This window comes from Limanda limanda, chromosome 11 (assembly GCF_963576545.1).
Source record: "Limanda limanda chromosome 11, fLimLim1.1, whole genome shotgun sequence".
NCBI lineage: Eukaryota > Metazoa > Chordata > Actinopteri > Pleuronectiformes > Pleuronectidae > Limanda > Limanda limanda.
Window position 1 is genome coordinate 26,418,326 of NC_083646.1, and position 14,866 is coordinate 26,433,191.

General features: G+C 41.8%; 3 protein-coding genes across 6 annotated transcripts in view; 1 reads left to right on the top strand and 2 right to left on the bottom strand.

Annotated features, from left to right (window-relative positions):
* Positions 1 to 439: 439 nt before the first annotated feature.
* Positions 440 to 4,307, bottom strand: zgc:172323 (uncharacterized protein LOC564165 homolog). The gene is made up of 11 exons (XM_061081873.1): positions 4,084 to 4,307; positions 3,719 to 3,878; positions 3,365 to 3,514; positions 2,776 to 2,895; positions 2,598 to 2,693; positions 2,374 to 2,508; positions 2,175 to 2,285; positions 1,970 to 2,080; positions 1,712 to 1,836; positions 712 to 1,632; positions 440 to 533 (listed from the first exon to the last, which is right to left on the bottom strand). The coding sequence occupies exons 1-11, from the start codon at positions 4,305 to 4,307 to the stop codon at positions 440 to 442; spliced, it is 2,247 nt and encodes a 748-aa protein (XP_060937856.1).
* Positions 4,308 to 7,590: 3,283 nt separating this feature from the next.
* On the bottom strand, positions 7,591 to 10,908 carry tstd3 (thiosulfate sulfurtransferase like domain containing 3). The gene is made up of 4 exons (XM_061081021.1): positions 10,658 to 10,908; positions 10,107 to 10,277; positions 9,130 to 9,289; positions 7,591 to 8,730 (listed from the first exon to the last, which is right to left on the bottom strand). The coding sequence occupies exons 1-4, from the start codon at positions 10,794 to 10,796 to the stop codon at positions 8,673 to 8,675; spliced, it is 528 nt and encodes a 175-aa protein (XP_060937004.1). The 5' UTR covers positions 10,797 to 10,908; the 3' UTR covers positions 7,591 to 8,672.
* A 782-nt stretch (positions 10,909 to 11,690) lies between these two features.
* usp45 (ubiquitin specific peptidase 45) overlaps positions 11,691 to 14,866 on the top strand; it is a 36,276-nt gene continuing 33,100 nt past the window's right edge. For all 4 annotated transcript variants that reach the window (XM_061081112.1, XM_061081115.1, XM_061081114.1 and 1 more), the window contains exons 1-3: positions 11,691 to 11,922; positions 12,599 to 12,709; positions 13,017 to 13,186. In XM_061081112.1, coding sequence (XP_060937095.1) covers positions 12,607 to 12,709; positions 13,017 to 13,186 — 273 coding nt within the window. In that variant the 5' untranslated portion in view covers positions 11,691 to 11,922; positions 12,599 to 12,606. The remainder of the gene's footprint in view (positions 11,923 to 12,598; positions 12,710 to 13,016; positions 13,187 to 14,866) is intronic.

Here is a 14,866-nt window from a genome sequence, read left to right on the forward strand (position 1 = left end):
CTTCCTCCAGCCAAGCCAAAGCTTTGAACAGCAGGATCATTTCTCTCTGCTTAACAAAACTATATTTTTACATTTCATATAACTATAGTGTTGGATTAAATGTAGTGTCCTGAAAGGCCACCTCAGAGATAAACCCTAAAAGAGACATCAAATAAAAAGAAAGACAAGGTAATTGAATGCTGATAGCTTTATTTGCAGTGGGAAGAAAACAGAGGGAGTGTGAGGCACACAAAAGTTTAGAGAGCATGTTGAGTGTTCTTAGGCATATTCAAACTCTGTAAGGGGAAGGTTTAACTTTGTAGCAAAGGGTCATTCATGATCTCCTTGTCCAGGGCAAAGGTCGCAGGTCAGTGCCCAGACATGGCGTTTGGTCAGTGCAAAGCTCAGAGGGGCGTGGAGGTTTAAGGGTGAAAGGAGGTCACTTGGGAATTTGGGTTGCTCACTCTTCGTCAGATTCATCGGCTGCACCGGTGATGGTGTATGTTTGTTCCTGGCGGTCCATCTCCATCACGTCACCCTCTTTTTTCACCGTTCTGTCCGTCAGGAAAGAACAAAGAGAGGGTTAGACATCTAGGCAGGTGGATGCTGGTCCTAACCCTGTCATAAAGGAGGTTAAGATTCTTGAAGTTGTTGCTACTTAATCTGGGTTTAAATGCTACGATATACAGAGGCCCTGTTTAGGAGAACATAGATGACACCTGGTACCTTTACCTAATGAGCACTGTCCTTCTCTCCGTCAGCTCCACAGCCTGATCTGCATAGGCCTCAATGTTGCCGTCATATGCCTCTGATCCAAATCCCAGCCCGGGTCCGCTGGTTTCACCCCCCCCTCCACCACTCTTCCCCTTCCCACCAATGCCCGACAATGCAACATCCCCACCCACACCCTCAGGTCCTGCACTGCCTCCGATCCCATTGCCCCTGCCTGTGGAACCCATTCCGTGGTCGTTGCCTTCGCCCCCTCCAATTCCTCCACCAGTTCCATCACCCCTCCCTTCACCTCCACTGAACCCCATGCCACCAGAACCTGCAGAGCCGCTACCTGGACCAATTCCAACACCACCCACGCTGTTGTCACCCTTGTCCCCGTTACTGAAGTTTCCCCCGACCCCAGTTCCCGCTCCTCCAGCACCCAAGCCTGCACCTCCAGGTCCAGTACCATGCCCTGCAACCCCAGAGCCACCACCAACACCAGCACTTCCAGCACCCAGCCCACCAGTGCCAACACTACTCATTCCTCCTGCACCAACTCCTCCACTTCCACCACCAGTACCCACACCAGCAGCACCAGCTTCTGTACCTCCACCTGTACCCCCAGCTCCCAATCTATGACCACCAATCATGTCTGCCCCACCTGGCCTACCTCCAGTGCTCATTCTTCCACCCATACCTCCAGCAGAACTGCCTGAATCTGCACCCATGCCTCTTGCACCCATGCCCCCACCCATTCCTCCTGCACTCCCCATGCCTCCTGCACTCCCCATGCCTCCTGCACTCGCACCACCACCTGCTCCGCCCATGCTCCCTCCACCAAAGCTCACCCCAGCACCAATAGCGTTGGTGGAACAGGTGGTCAGGGACAGCGTTTGCATCATGCCAGTCAGCCGCAGGTCCTCTCCCTCAATCAATTTTCTGCAAAGAAAATACAAACAATGACAAAATTAAGATGAAATCAAATATTTAGTCAATTTTCAGGTTGTTATTCCTTTACCTGTAAGTTGTTATCTCAATCTCCAGAGCCATCTTCATGTTCAGGAGGTCTTGGTAATCACGCAGGTGCAGTGCAATTTTCTCCTTGGTGGTTTTCAGCTCCAGATGCAGGGACTCAATCCGAGCCTATTGACAAAACCATGCAATTACCTGAACCATTGCTGTGGCTTTGTGTCTGCATTCATGAAATTGAAGGTTTGTGTTCATGACTGACTCAGGTGTGATGAGCTGTGCACCCTGCATCTCAGTCTACACTTACCTGCAGGTCTTCCTGTTCCTTCCTGTACTTTTCCTGAAATTCTCTGATCTGAGCCTCGAGAGCTTCATTCCGGGTCTTCAGGTCATCCAAGTCACGTTCTTTGTTTTGGATCTGGAGATAGTTTAGCATGTTTTTGTTTATTATAGCCGTTCATTATTGATTCTCAATGAATATTTATATATCAATTTTCACTTTTGACACCCACATCCTTTTTGGCACCAGCCACTTCTGATCTAAAGCTTCGAACCCTATCCACATGTCCTGTTGTCTTCTTTGTTAGATCTTCAAACTTGTTTTTATACCATGAATCCATTTCCTAGAAATGAAAGGGGAAATAATTCCATATATTAACATAGAATAGAGGATTTCACTGCATACTCCAGTGCTAAAGTGTAATAATTTACCTGGAGATTTTTGGCTGCAATGTCGTCATACTGGGTTTGGATTTGTTTCAAAGCAGCTGCCAGGTCAGGGAGTGTGAAAGCACTCTCAGCTGCAGCATGAGCTGAATAGATCTGGCTCATGAGCTCCTCAATTTCCTGGACAAAAAAACATTTTATCATCAAAATGAAATGTAAACTAAATACTCAAACTAAATATGTAAATCTTACATAAAGATCTCATGCACCTGTTGCTGAACACGTTTCAGGAATTCAATTTCAACTTCCAGTTGCTCCAGCTTCTTCTCCAAGGCAATGCGTGAGGAGGTGGCTTTGTCCACATCCTAAAGAAGGCCCGCCATTATTACTACAACTTTAAATGAATATGGTAAAGCCTGTAATATTCCCTTATTAAATAGAACCTACTGGACGGAAGGTTTCAATGTCTAACTCAGCTTTCTTCCTCAGCTCCACTGCCTCCTCGTATTTGATTTTGATTGCCTCTAGGTGAGCAGCTGTGAACTCCTTCCCCGCCAAGGAAACATCCTGAAAACCAAAATGCCATAAGTAATTTGCTCGTCCATGAGATCTGAAGGTGTGTGCATGGCTGTGTGAAAAATGCAGATCAGCCTCTTTTGCATTTCCTGTCTTCAAACCTGACCGTGTGTGCGTGCATGTGTGTGCGTGTGTGTGTGTGTGTGTGTGTGTGTGTGTGTGTGTGTGTGTGTGTGTGTGTGTGTGACAGACAGACAGATGTACTCCATGACACCGTAACATGCTGAGGCACTTCTCTATTTGCCTGCCAGAAATAAGCCTGTTACCAGGTAAGGAACCTTGAAAACACCAAGTTGACGTCTTGTATCATTGCTTGGATGGGTCTTATGCAGATTAGTGAGGTGTAAAGCTCGCCAGAAGCAGAGAAGTCAGTCTTTCTGCTCTTGAGCATCGTACAAAAAAAGAGAGAAAGAAAGAAAAGAAACAGAAGCAATGTGCAGCTTGGATAATTCTGTCTCACCCGCTGAACTCTCATCTGCTCAGCGATCTTTCTCAGCTCCTTCAGCTGTTCCTCATACAGGAGGCGCAGACCTGTTGGCCTCTCAAAGCGGTTGTGGTAGGCCTCGATCTCTGCCTCCAGTAGCTGGTTCTGCTGCTCCAGTGATCGAACCTAAAAGAGCAGGAAAACCTCAGCTGAGTTATTTCAAGTAAGCCAAAACTAGACACTCTAACATGTATTCCTATCACTGTGCGCACACAGGTGAGAATACTGTGCCCTCATTTTCCAGTTAAAGTTGTTTTTTTGCCAGTCCTGACAAAAATAACTATCTGCCCTAATGGAAACAAACAGTGAGTGCAGCATGAATGCTCTTACCTTGTCAATGTATACAGCCAGTCGATCATTGAGGACGATCATTTCATGTCTCTCACTTTTGCGTGTAGTGAGGAATTCCTGGTTCTCAGCTGCAGCCACATCTAGGTCCATGGCAGCCTCTCCGTTGGGCCCAACACACACCATGGCCCCTGCACTCACACTGTCCACACATACCAATACACATTTACTGCAAAGCCACGGAACTCTCCTTTCAAGGAGGGGAAATGGCTTGAGATGGTACTTGAGGAAGTGGAACTTTCACAAATGCTTTTTTTTGCAACAAGCTCACCTTAGAAAATAATACGCTAAGTGTACAGCCTGCTCACAAACCTTAGTCCATAGGGGACTGCTCTGACCCAGCTTACCCTGCTCCAACCATGCGAGACCTGCGTGCAGCCGAGACGTTCCTTCTTCCCACTGACTCCACACGCATGCTGCCAGCCCCGGCTCTGCAGGAGTAGCCGGCGGAGGCATGACGGGCCTCTCTCCTCGTGGGGGATGGGCTGGACACCCTGACCTGATGGGAAAAGCTGCTGATGTCCTCAAAATGACGGCGGTAGGACGAGATTCTCTCCGGGCTGCGGCTCATGATGGCGGCAGGGACTGTGTTTCCTCCGAAAGAGATACCTACTCAGGCAGGCAACTAACTGTGGTTTACTGCTCTTCACTGCTGCTCCAGCTTCCTGAATTGCACCCTGATCGTCAGCCCGTTGTGTGGTTTTATAACTCCTACTGCTTCTCATCCCCCTTCCCTGTCAGAGACAACCCATTGCATGAGCCAACACCTGTGGAATCTCGAACCTCTGCACCAATGCAGGCTTGACCTGCAGCTCAGAAATCTGTCAGCAGCTTGTGAGGAACAGATCTGGGCTATGACAGTGGCTGATGGCACCAGTGGAGGGTTTAACTATTAGTCTCTCTGCAATATACAGACAATACATCAGCCTAAGTCTTATCACAGCCAGTAACGGTTTTGCCAGGATTATGGTACATGCACCACATCAGTGTCCATAACAGCACTGGGCAGCAGGCAGGCAGGCAGGAAGGGTCTGCTCAGTCATGGCAGCCAATAGGTGCAGCACTGATGTGATCTGCTCTGATGGGACGAGGGACTTTAATTGAATTCTGAGCAGAGGCTGGAGGGTGACCTGATGAGGCTGCGGCTGCTGCAGAGGAACAAAGGGCGCTGGCCAGATTTGACATAAATTAGTACTTATTAGTCCGGTCTGTTTTCAACATATTAAAACTGGAGTATGCAGGGGGGAAAAAATTGGAATCATCCGCTTCTGAGGGATATTATGGAGGCCGGGAAAAAAAGGAGGAGGGGCGGCTGTAGTCTGGAGTTTACGGTTGACATGGCACAGTGATATGAGGGGAGAAAACAGGGGTCTTCATTGACACCTACAGGGTCACTTGGTCGAGGGTCAGTGAACACTCTCACTGGCCTTAAAGTTTACTGTAAACATTAACCTTTATAGAAAACCTAACTTTCAAGCTTCTCACACAGAAAAACCCAGAATGACCAAAATAAAGAATAAATCCATCTTTAAGCCATATGATAAATCATCAAATTCAACTTCTAAAAGGCTTTTTAAAATGCATTGAGCTTGTGAGCTCTGACTTGATGGATTATGTGAACATCTGATCTTTTCCACTGACCTCAGATCTGGCAGCAGTGTGGGACCTTCTTTAATTTAATTTATGAACAATCTGTCTCCACTAAATCTTTTTATGTAGCGAACAAATAACATCACTCATCACTTCAGAATGTCACAGTATTTGTTATGTTTCATCTCAAATGTCACCATGACTTCCACATTTTGTTTAACTTAACCTCTGTAAATACAGAAAGTAAACAAGGAAACGCCTATTTTTTGTATTAGTAAGTTGCATTCACACACACATTCATACACGTTTCTACACAGATCACTTTTTCTATCACACACTATTGGGGTTCAGTATATTGCCCAAGTACACATCGGACCACCAACCTTCTGCTGAGTGGACAACACTCTCTACCTCCTGAGTCTCAGCCATCAAATTATAGAGCAGATTAAATTCGATGCATTTAACCTGGTTTTATAGCTGGGATCTCACCCCAAACAGAATAAATACTTTTTCATAGCTTCTGATTTGCAAAAAAAATCATCAGATCATGTTTTCTTGTCATTCTGACAAAATAATAAAAAGGTAATCAAGTATACGGTGATAAAACTATGTAAAAAATATCCTTTGAAAAGAGGGTTCATGTGGGGTTAGCTTAAAATGACATAAATAGACGAAAGTCATCATTGTATTTTATGTGTTCCCACCATAACAGGAGTTATAGTGTGTAGTGGTTAAACCAGGGGCTGCTCCCTCCCCTGGGGGGAGAAAGCTGTTAAATAAAAAAAGTTCTAAAACTTCTCAGACAGAGTATTTACTTTACATGCATCAAGAGGTCATCCCTTAGAGATCAGTCTTCCTAAGATCAGTGATGCGCTTAGATATTTTATAGATGTGACCTAATCCGATGATGAGATCTTTTATTTCAGTTCTGTTTGGACACCCAGTTCAGTACTGGGGTGTGTGTGTGTGTGTGTGTGTGTGTGTGTGTGTGTGTGTGTGTGTGTGTGTGTGTGTGTGTGTGTGTGTGCGTGTGTGTGTGTGTGTGTGTGTGCATGTGTGAGTGTGTGTATGTGTGTGTGTGTGTGTGTGAGAGAACGAGGCCCATGTACATGGTCTGCATTCTTCCCAGTTGAAAACAAACACATTCATTATCATGGATGACGAAGGAACCTGTTAATGTTCCATAGAGAGTCGGTGGCAAATTCATGCTGAGAAAGCATGGGTATTAGACATAACCCATCAATACAGTAGATCATCATGTTTCCAGCAGCTGTCACCTCAGCAGGCCTGTGGATATTTATATCCCAAATCATTTTTGAAAGGCTTGCTACATGGCAAACATGCAGATTCAGGAATACAAGGTGTATTTTTATTCTAGAGTTAACTCCCATAGAGAAAAACAAACTAGAAGGGCACTCAGAAAGCACATACCTATTTCAAAGCCCAACAGTCACCTTGTTAAACCATACTTTTTTGTCATCGATATTAATTAAGTATTCTCTGATAAATCAATGGAAATGTTGAAAAACACCCAATCTAAAGATGTTAAAGAAAGTTAAAAAGAAATCCTGTAACCGCCACCTGATCCTGCATTCACACCAAAATTGAATGGCTTCTTCCCTGAGCCATTCTGTTTCCTTCCAACAAGTTTTGTGTTTTGTTTGTAGTTTGTGTGTATTCTTGCTTACACACAAACAGACGAACAGGGGTGAAAACTTAACTCCATGGTGGAGTTAATGAAAAAAGTCTGTAAGGAAACAAAGGAGAAGAGAAAACACATGGAAAATAAATCCTCATACATCACAGAATCACATTGTCGCAGCAAATTCATGATTATTTAGGCTCATCTTAACTTTTGGTATAAACCCAGATCGGAACCCAGGGGAGATACCCCTTCTTCTTAAACACCACTTATTCTACTCAGCATACATTTATAAAATACTTGAACCAGTTGTGGAGCTTTTGTTGTCTTCTGCTGTCGTAAAATAATTCAACAAACCAGTACTATAACAACCAAATAACTGTATTATATAAATGTACTTTATTCGAGTATGGATCCCTCAGTAAACAAAACTTTAGACTCAAAGGGATTTCTTGACCAAATCAACAAATGAAATTTCTAAAACTTGCAGTTTCATTTGAATTTAGATATGATTGTATTTCCAACAAATATTAGTGTTAAAATTTCCAATGACTTTTTAATTCACAAATTCAAAAATGTGAAATTTATTCACAAACAAGAAAATCACACAATAAATTTAAAATGTAATCAAAATTATAATTTTATTTCTTGAATGATGTTTGCAACAACTTCACAAACTGTTGAGCAACACGCTATTATATATTTACAATGCATCACATTGAAAACTGTTCAGAATATGTTGTGGGAGGCTCATTAACCCACAATCATGCACAGGTAAGTAGTCATTTGCATAGTCTGTTAAATAAAAAAGTTCTTTACATCGTCCGACTATAGTTGTGCTGATTATTACAGTCACTGGCCGAATGGTCCTGTTCAGACCTGGTTTTAACATCAGTCCTCAGAGATTCACTCACAAGAAGACAGCGTTAAGTTTATCTTTTCAAACCTGGCATTAAAATGTGTCCTGCATGCGTCTTCTGTGACCACTTGAGCTTAGATCTCACTTCTCTGCTCCAAATGCAAATAATCAAGTTTGCATTTGTGTTTGCAAAGACCAAATTATATTGCTTTTACCCAGTTCGAGTGTATGTTGGCATGAGCGAGTGACAGAAAGAGAACGAGAGGAGACAAGAGGGACTGAATGAATGTGCAGCTCTTCTACGAAGAATGATTTTAGCAATTATAAATAAAGTATCAGTCATCATGCGGTGGTCAGTGTTGATATTGTGTTGCTGGCTATAAACAGTTCGAATGTACGGACACTGAGAAGTGTAAAAATATGTTTAAACTGCAGCAAGTCAGAGGAAGTCAGCTGAGTAGGCAGTCATTCATATGCGTCCCACACCACCTCCAGTAACCAGATCTCACGACGCATTGAGGACACATTAGGATTTGTTCACACCTGCACTTAGCGCTGACCAATTGTGATCGGATCACTCTGGTTGTGTTTGTTCAGGAGCTGTAAAGGGTGTGTGGGTATTCTGTGGTGAAACATATTTACAAGAAACTTCAAGTCAACACTGTTGAAATGGATTGATTGCTGATGTTTGCTGAGTCCTCTGGATTCACCCATGAGGAGAACAACTTACATCTCAGGCTCTTAAATTAACAAGAAAGTGAATGAATGTTTGCAAAATTTCCAGTTTGATGTCAGATACATAAAAAAAAAGATTCATATGTTTTATGTCTTCTTTTAACCCTGGATCAGTTGTGATGCTCATTTGACGCCCAGTCTTTCCATCCACCCGGGTAATGATAAATGCTGAAATGGAGAAAAGAAAAAAGCAATGAATTAGAATGAACTGTGTGTCGAAAATAAAACTGAATTTGTGTTTGACCTTATCGTACACATAATATATTCCACTGCATTTCTAAATTTTAGGGCATCTTCTTCTCTAGTTGTTAGTAGAGATGTGGCAGCACGGTGGGCTGGCATTAAGCAACAACAGGGAAATAACCTCAAGCTGATGTCTCAAGAATGTAAAAGTCAGTCAGTGAGGGAAAAAGTCGACCAAAGTAGGCCATGAAAAGTGTACAGCTACTCTTACCTTTCTCCAGACCGACACTTACGATACATTACTACAATAATTCAATAATTGTTGGACTTTGTGTTGAGGTGAGGATGTTTCTGACAAACATATGTCAAGGAGAAATGTCTCACTCTTTGTATCCCAGCGACGCAGCTTCCTTGACTGCCCTCTCACTCCGAATCCCTGCCAGACAGGTGAACACGATGTTGTCTGTCTGCTCGGGCATTTCACCACCATACTTTTCTCTGAAATCATCCGGGACAAGCTGGAGGGCAGTGTTCACCTGTCCCACTGCGATGACAAAGAGGCACAGACAGGTCAGAGTGGTCCAGATATGCTGTTAGGGTTTGATGGTGCTGTTGTAGTAGAAGCGCCAAAGCAGTTTAACTACACTTATCAGAATATAACATATTCAATATCTACCTTCTAACTCTTTAAATGTCTGTCCTCCTGTCTTTCGGTCTGATAGACTCTATGTGGAACTCATATCTTGCAAATTTCAGCGAAGTTAGACCTGAAAATTGTATCGATTGCTTCAATAGTTCTATATAGCTGACATGTAATGAATGAAAAAATAGCACCAGTTAAGTAAATCATTCAACTTAAAAGACCAACATGTGAACAGTAATAAAGCAAATTCAGTTTCATTTCATGAAATACATTGACTTTAAAATGATTACAGATAAACCAGGTAGGATGAACACAAAGTTTTCTGACTTCACTTTGCAACATAGTTTATACAAAGCTCTAAATGCAAACAATAGAAGGTGACAGTATATTGTTTAACTGAAGAGGAATAATTCTGAAGTCGACTCCAGAGTATTAACACAGATCAAGATAACTGTCCATTCAAAATAGGCAGGTTTAGAACAGTAATTAGTTATTGTCATTTGACACTGAATGTAAAATGCAGGGAATTTTGCATTTTAATAAACGTGCTGCAATACATGTCTGTTACAGACCTGTAGAGGTTAATCAATGCATTATAAGACCGACTTTATGAATAAGGACCCTCCCAGGTGTGATCATGACCTGCAGACAACATAAACTATTGGATAAACCAATTCTACAACAACTATTAGTGTAATTTAGTTGGATCAACACTCACAGGGGATGTTAATGGCCCCAGGGATGAAGCCGTACTCTCTGAGCTCCCAGGGCTCCCTGACATCTATAACCACAGCTTTTCTGCCGGCCAGGAGCTGCTTCAGCTGCTCGTAGGTCACATCTGTGCTGGGTGGTGCTGAAGTGAATCCCCTGCACAGAAGCAACTCTGTGTCTGAAAGCAAAACAAGCAAAACATGTCACATGTGCAAACACGTATAGGGTAAGATTTGAAGAGTTACAGCAGCAAATAAGATAGTCAGAAAATAGACATCAGTAAATGTAATAAATAAGTAAAAATGCAATATAAACTCTGGGAAATATAACCACTATTAACAGTTACAGTGTTAACAGTATACAGTGTACACAGAGTATATGCAGCGTAAGCAGAATATATGCAGTGAAACAGGATTGCACATTAGACAGTGACTTGCACTGATAGAAACGAGTGTTGTTATTGTTATCTGAAACATTATGAAAACTGATAGTGAGCAGACACTCATGTGGACGGTGGACAAGCTGACGAATGAACACAGTTCTAAATGTGAGACTCACTTCTGCAGCCGGGGGGAGTGTGATCGAGGCCGGACACAGAGCTCCTTCCTCCCGGGAGAGAAGCACCGGGCTGGACGCTTCTCTGACACAGCAGCCGCGGGACCGCTCCTGTGAACCTCCAGCACCGCCTGAGAGCCATGTTTGGTGATTTTAGCCTCTATACCTTCACTGAATCAACATGGAGCCCCAGCGTCACAGTCACAATGGTCAGGCTCACCCTCAAACTTGTGACCTGACCTGCGCCTGTCCTACAGTACGGATCACCGAAAGGACCAAAATAGTCTGGAGCTCGACTGCGTTACAAAATAAATCACAGTCATTAACCCATCGCTCCAGAGGTCAGAGCATCATCAAAGCTGGTCATGTTAATGTGGCTCAGTGTTATTAAAAACATTGTATCTGATGCCTTCCTGGCCGTGGGAAAAGACAGCAAAGTGATATTTTATACATACGTCATCTCTTTCTTGGCTTATGTCCTTCTCTGTTTTTCACTTTGAACAACTTTACAGCATTGTAAAGAAATTCGCTATGTAAATATTATTATTGTTATTGTTATTATTATTATTATTATTATTGTCATTATTATTATTATTATTATTACATAAACTATGTTCCCATCTCATCAGATTAATTTGAGATTGAAATTCATGCTGCCAAGCTGATCTCACAGGAAGCAGGTAGCTGCTTCAACCTCTCTGAACACTAACTTTTATATTACATAAACGCTATAACATCAATTTATATTTGTTCAGTCTTATGGCATCAAATAATTATACGATAGAGAATAAAAACACTTGAAGCAAAACCTCATCATATAATTCAGGTTCTTCTAAGAGTCCATCTTTCGATTTGTATTCCTAGGTGAATTGAATATCACAACAAACCGATCACCTGTTTTACAAACGCGCTCCTGAACGCAGCCCTGTGATTTTTCGCCTCCTCCAGTTTATGTCCACTGTCCCTGAATGCAGCATTAGGCCTAACCGAGCCGCCGTAGTGCGTCACATGTTGACTTGTATTGCTAGTCGATGCTAGCCACAGCTCGGCTAAAGGCAAAACACGAGGAGTTGTTGAGACACCGTTTAGTTTTTGACGGAACTGTCCCATGAAATGTCTTAATGTTTCCGTGTGTTGATGGATAAACACACTCTATAAAGTTTTATTTATTCTGCTAATGTAGCTAGTCTGTTTGCTAGGAAGAGTTGACATCTCACTGTTGGCTTCAGGTTAGCTAACACAGTCAACATAGGAGCTGCAATAAATAGGTGAGTCCAAGCGCCTTCTCTTCAATTCTAAATATAGAAATAACATTTAGAAATGTAAAATAATTCACATGTTTGAGGAACAACTTTAAGGCCCATTATATTCCATATAAACCCGACGCTCTGGTCTAATTGAGGCCTCTTAATCGTATTATTGTGCATTACCTGGTCGTTAACCTGAATATAGTAACACGTGTAATCTGAGTGTCAGTAGATGTATACATACTGTGATCTCTAAGTATTTACACAGTCAGATATTCTCCATTGTTTTGCCTCAATAGTCCTGTACGGTGACATTGAAATGATAATCTGAGTGGGATTAATAACTATCAGCTCTAAAGATACTTAAGGGTGGTCACGTCTATATGACGTAAACAATGTAGAAATGGCCTCAAACATGAAACCACACATTGGCTCGTGTTGAGGTTCAACAGAACTTTGTCACTGTACAAACACTGAAGAACTGCATTACCTGCTACCTGCTACCTGCTACCTGCTACAGTAAGTAAGATGTAAATTACCCATTGGAAATGCTTGAGATAAAAGCATCAGCTAAATGTAATGTAACATGATACAGGAAGATAGAGACGAGTGTAAGTATCACTGTTAAAACAAAGTCATGCTCATGTTGTTTTATTTTGTGGTTTAACAGTTGTTTGTCCTCTGTGTTCACCTCCAGAGCTCCCGATGCGGCTAAAGGACCCTTTCTCTTTGAAAGCCGTCGATATGACTAAGCGCACGAATAAACCGAGGAAACCTCGAGACGAAGAGTCGTCAGATGAAGTCAGTGGTAGGTCACTGAAGCAGTGCTGGACACCAAGCTGTTACAGTTAGGGCCTTGAGTTTTCATGTGCATAGTGAATGGGATCAACACTTATGTTCTTAGTAAGATATGTATTTTTTATCCAGTAATGTTCAGCTGAACATTAAATTGTCATTTTTGTTTATCAATGGGGTATTATTATTTCTCTTCCTAAATCAGGACTGAAGGCTTTATGTTAGCAGGTATGGCAGATTATCCAAGAAAGGATTTATAGTGCAATGAATGGAACACAAAGTTTTTTTTTTTAATTGATTTTGTGTTGTTTTTAAATAAGGGTTGACTTGCCAGCATGTAAGTAAGGCAGTGGACCTGAGCTCAGTGAAGAAGTCTGTCCTGTCCAGCGTGTGGTTCATATGCTCTGAGTGCCTAAAGGAGAGAACCATGATCGACGGAGAACCAGCAGCATCACATGACATCCTGGTGTGTTTAAAGTGTGGTTTCCAGGTAAGACTTGTTTTTCTAATAATAAATGGGGAAAACACACTGCATTCACGTTCTGCTTGGAAGGTCCCATTTCACGAGTTGTGAAGTCGCTGTTCAGACTCTAGTGGGTTCATGTGCTTTGAAGTCATAATGTGGAAAAAACATGGACACTGTCAACATAATGTGTTGTATTTATGTATTTAGAGTGTTTAAACAACATTTGGACTTGTCTTTACAATATTTGCATAATAACGATGAACAAAGAAAAAGGATCAAGTGTGACAGACATATAGGGAATTCAAAACATGTTAAGCATAAAAGTCTGATGTTTGGCACTTGTGATAAATGGAATTACAGTTTGTAATTTACAAACATTTCAACATTTGACAAATTCACATTAAAGCGGATTTTACAATTATGTTTATTGGTTTATAATGATGACATCAGCATCTCGTTTACCAAAATTTTGGCAGACTTTCTAAGTTCTTGTTAAGACTTGAGACTTGAGACATGTGAATTTTCCCAAACAGGAACAATGCATAGACACACTGAGGCTGATTGCTGGACATTCACCATGTAAATTTCCAATATATAGATTGTAAATGACCAAAGTAAGAACAGATGGTTTTAATGTAACTTAAAGTAAATAACATTTATTGTTTTTATTTGTACAGCCCTTGCTTGCAATAACTACATCAATACTGTGACCAACTGACATCCACAAACGTTAACATTATAAAGTTTCCCCGGCCTTTCACCGTAACCTGTGCGTTTGTAGGCTACTAAACAAGGCGCGAATTTTCACGACACCCTGAACACATCTAGGGATCATATGTGTTTATTCTGGTTAATTGCATGTAGTGGGCGAAAGATATATGAGGAGTAGGACTCCTGGCTCAAGCGATGGCCGAGTTCAAATATTGCAACTCCAGCATAGTTTGGAACACCCCAAATGGGACTCCCAGGGCCAGAGATGCAAATTTGCTCATGGACTTGTCTTTGCATTGACTTTGTAACTTATCTCGACGCATGAAAAATTCAGCTCTTGTAAGGTAAATCGAAAGTGACTAAATCCTTCCGCATTTCCTCCTAATGAAGTCCTGTGTTGCATTGACAGTGTGTTTTTGCACCATTGTCTTGTTGCATGATTAAGTTCCTCCCGAGTAGTTGACATCTCTCTGTAGTTTCTGTAGACTTCTGAACTCTGCTATAATCATGCATTACATCATCAATAAAGATGAGTGTTTCAGGTTAAGCCCGGTATAGGTTGGTGGCGATGCCACTAACTTTTGTTTTTTGTTTTTTTTCACCACTCTCACAATGTTTCTCACATCAACTGTGCTAAGCTATGTCCTATACTGTTTAACACATCAAGATGGATACATCAGGAAATATAAGATGAAATTCTGAACTCTTATCTCATGTTCAACTTTTGATTAAAAACACAAAAAGTGTAAAAGTGTGTGTGTACTGTGTCAGTCACCAGTATATTCATGTATAAGACGTGTTGTTTTGTATGTATGTATGTATGTATGTATGCAATTTATTAGACGAATCCAAGCTGAACTTTCTTCTTTGATATAACAGACTAGAAGGGCACTCAGTAGAGTGTGTACCGCTGCCCGGGCTCAACAGTGTCCTTATAAAACCATATTTGACTTCATTAGATCCAGATTTTGTATTTGGATCAGCACCAAATTC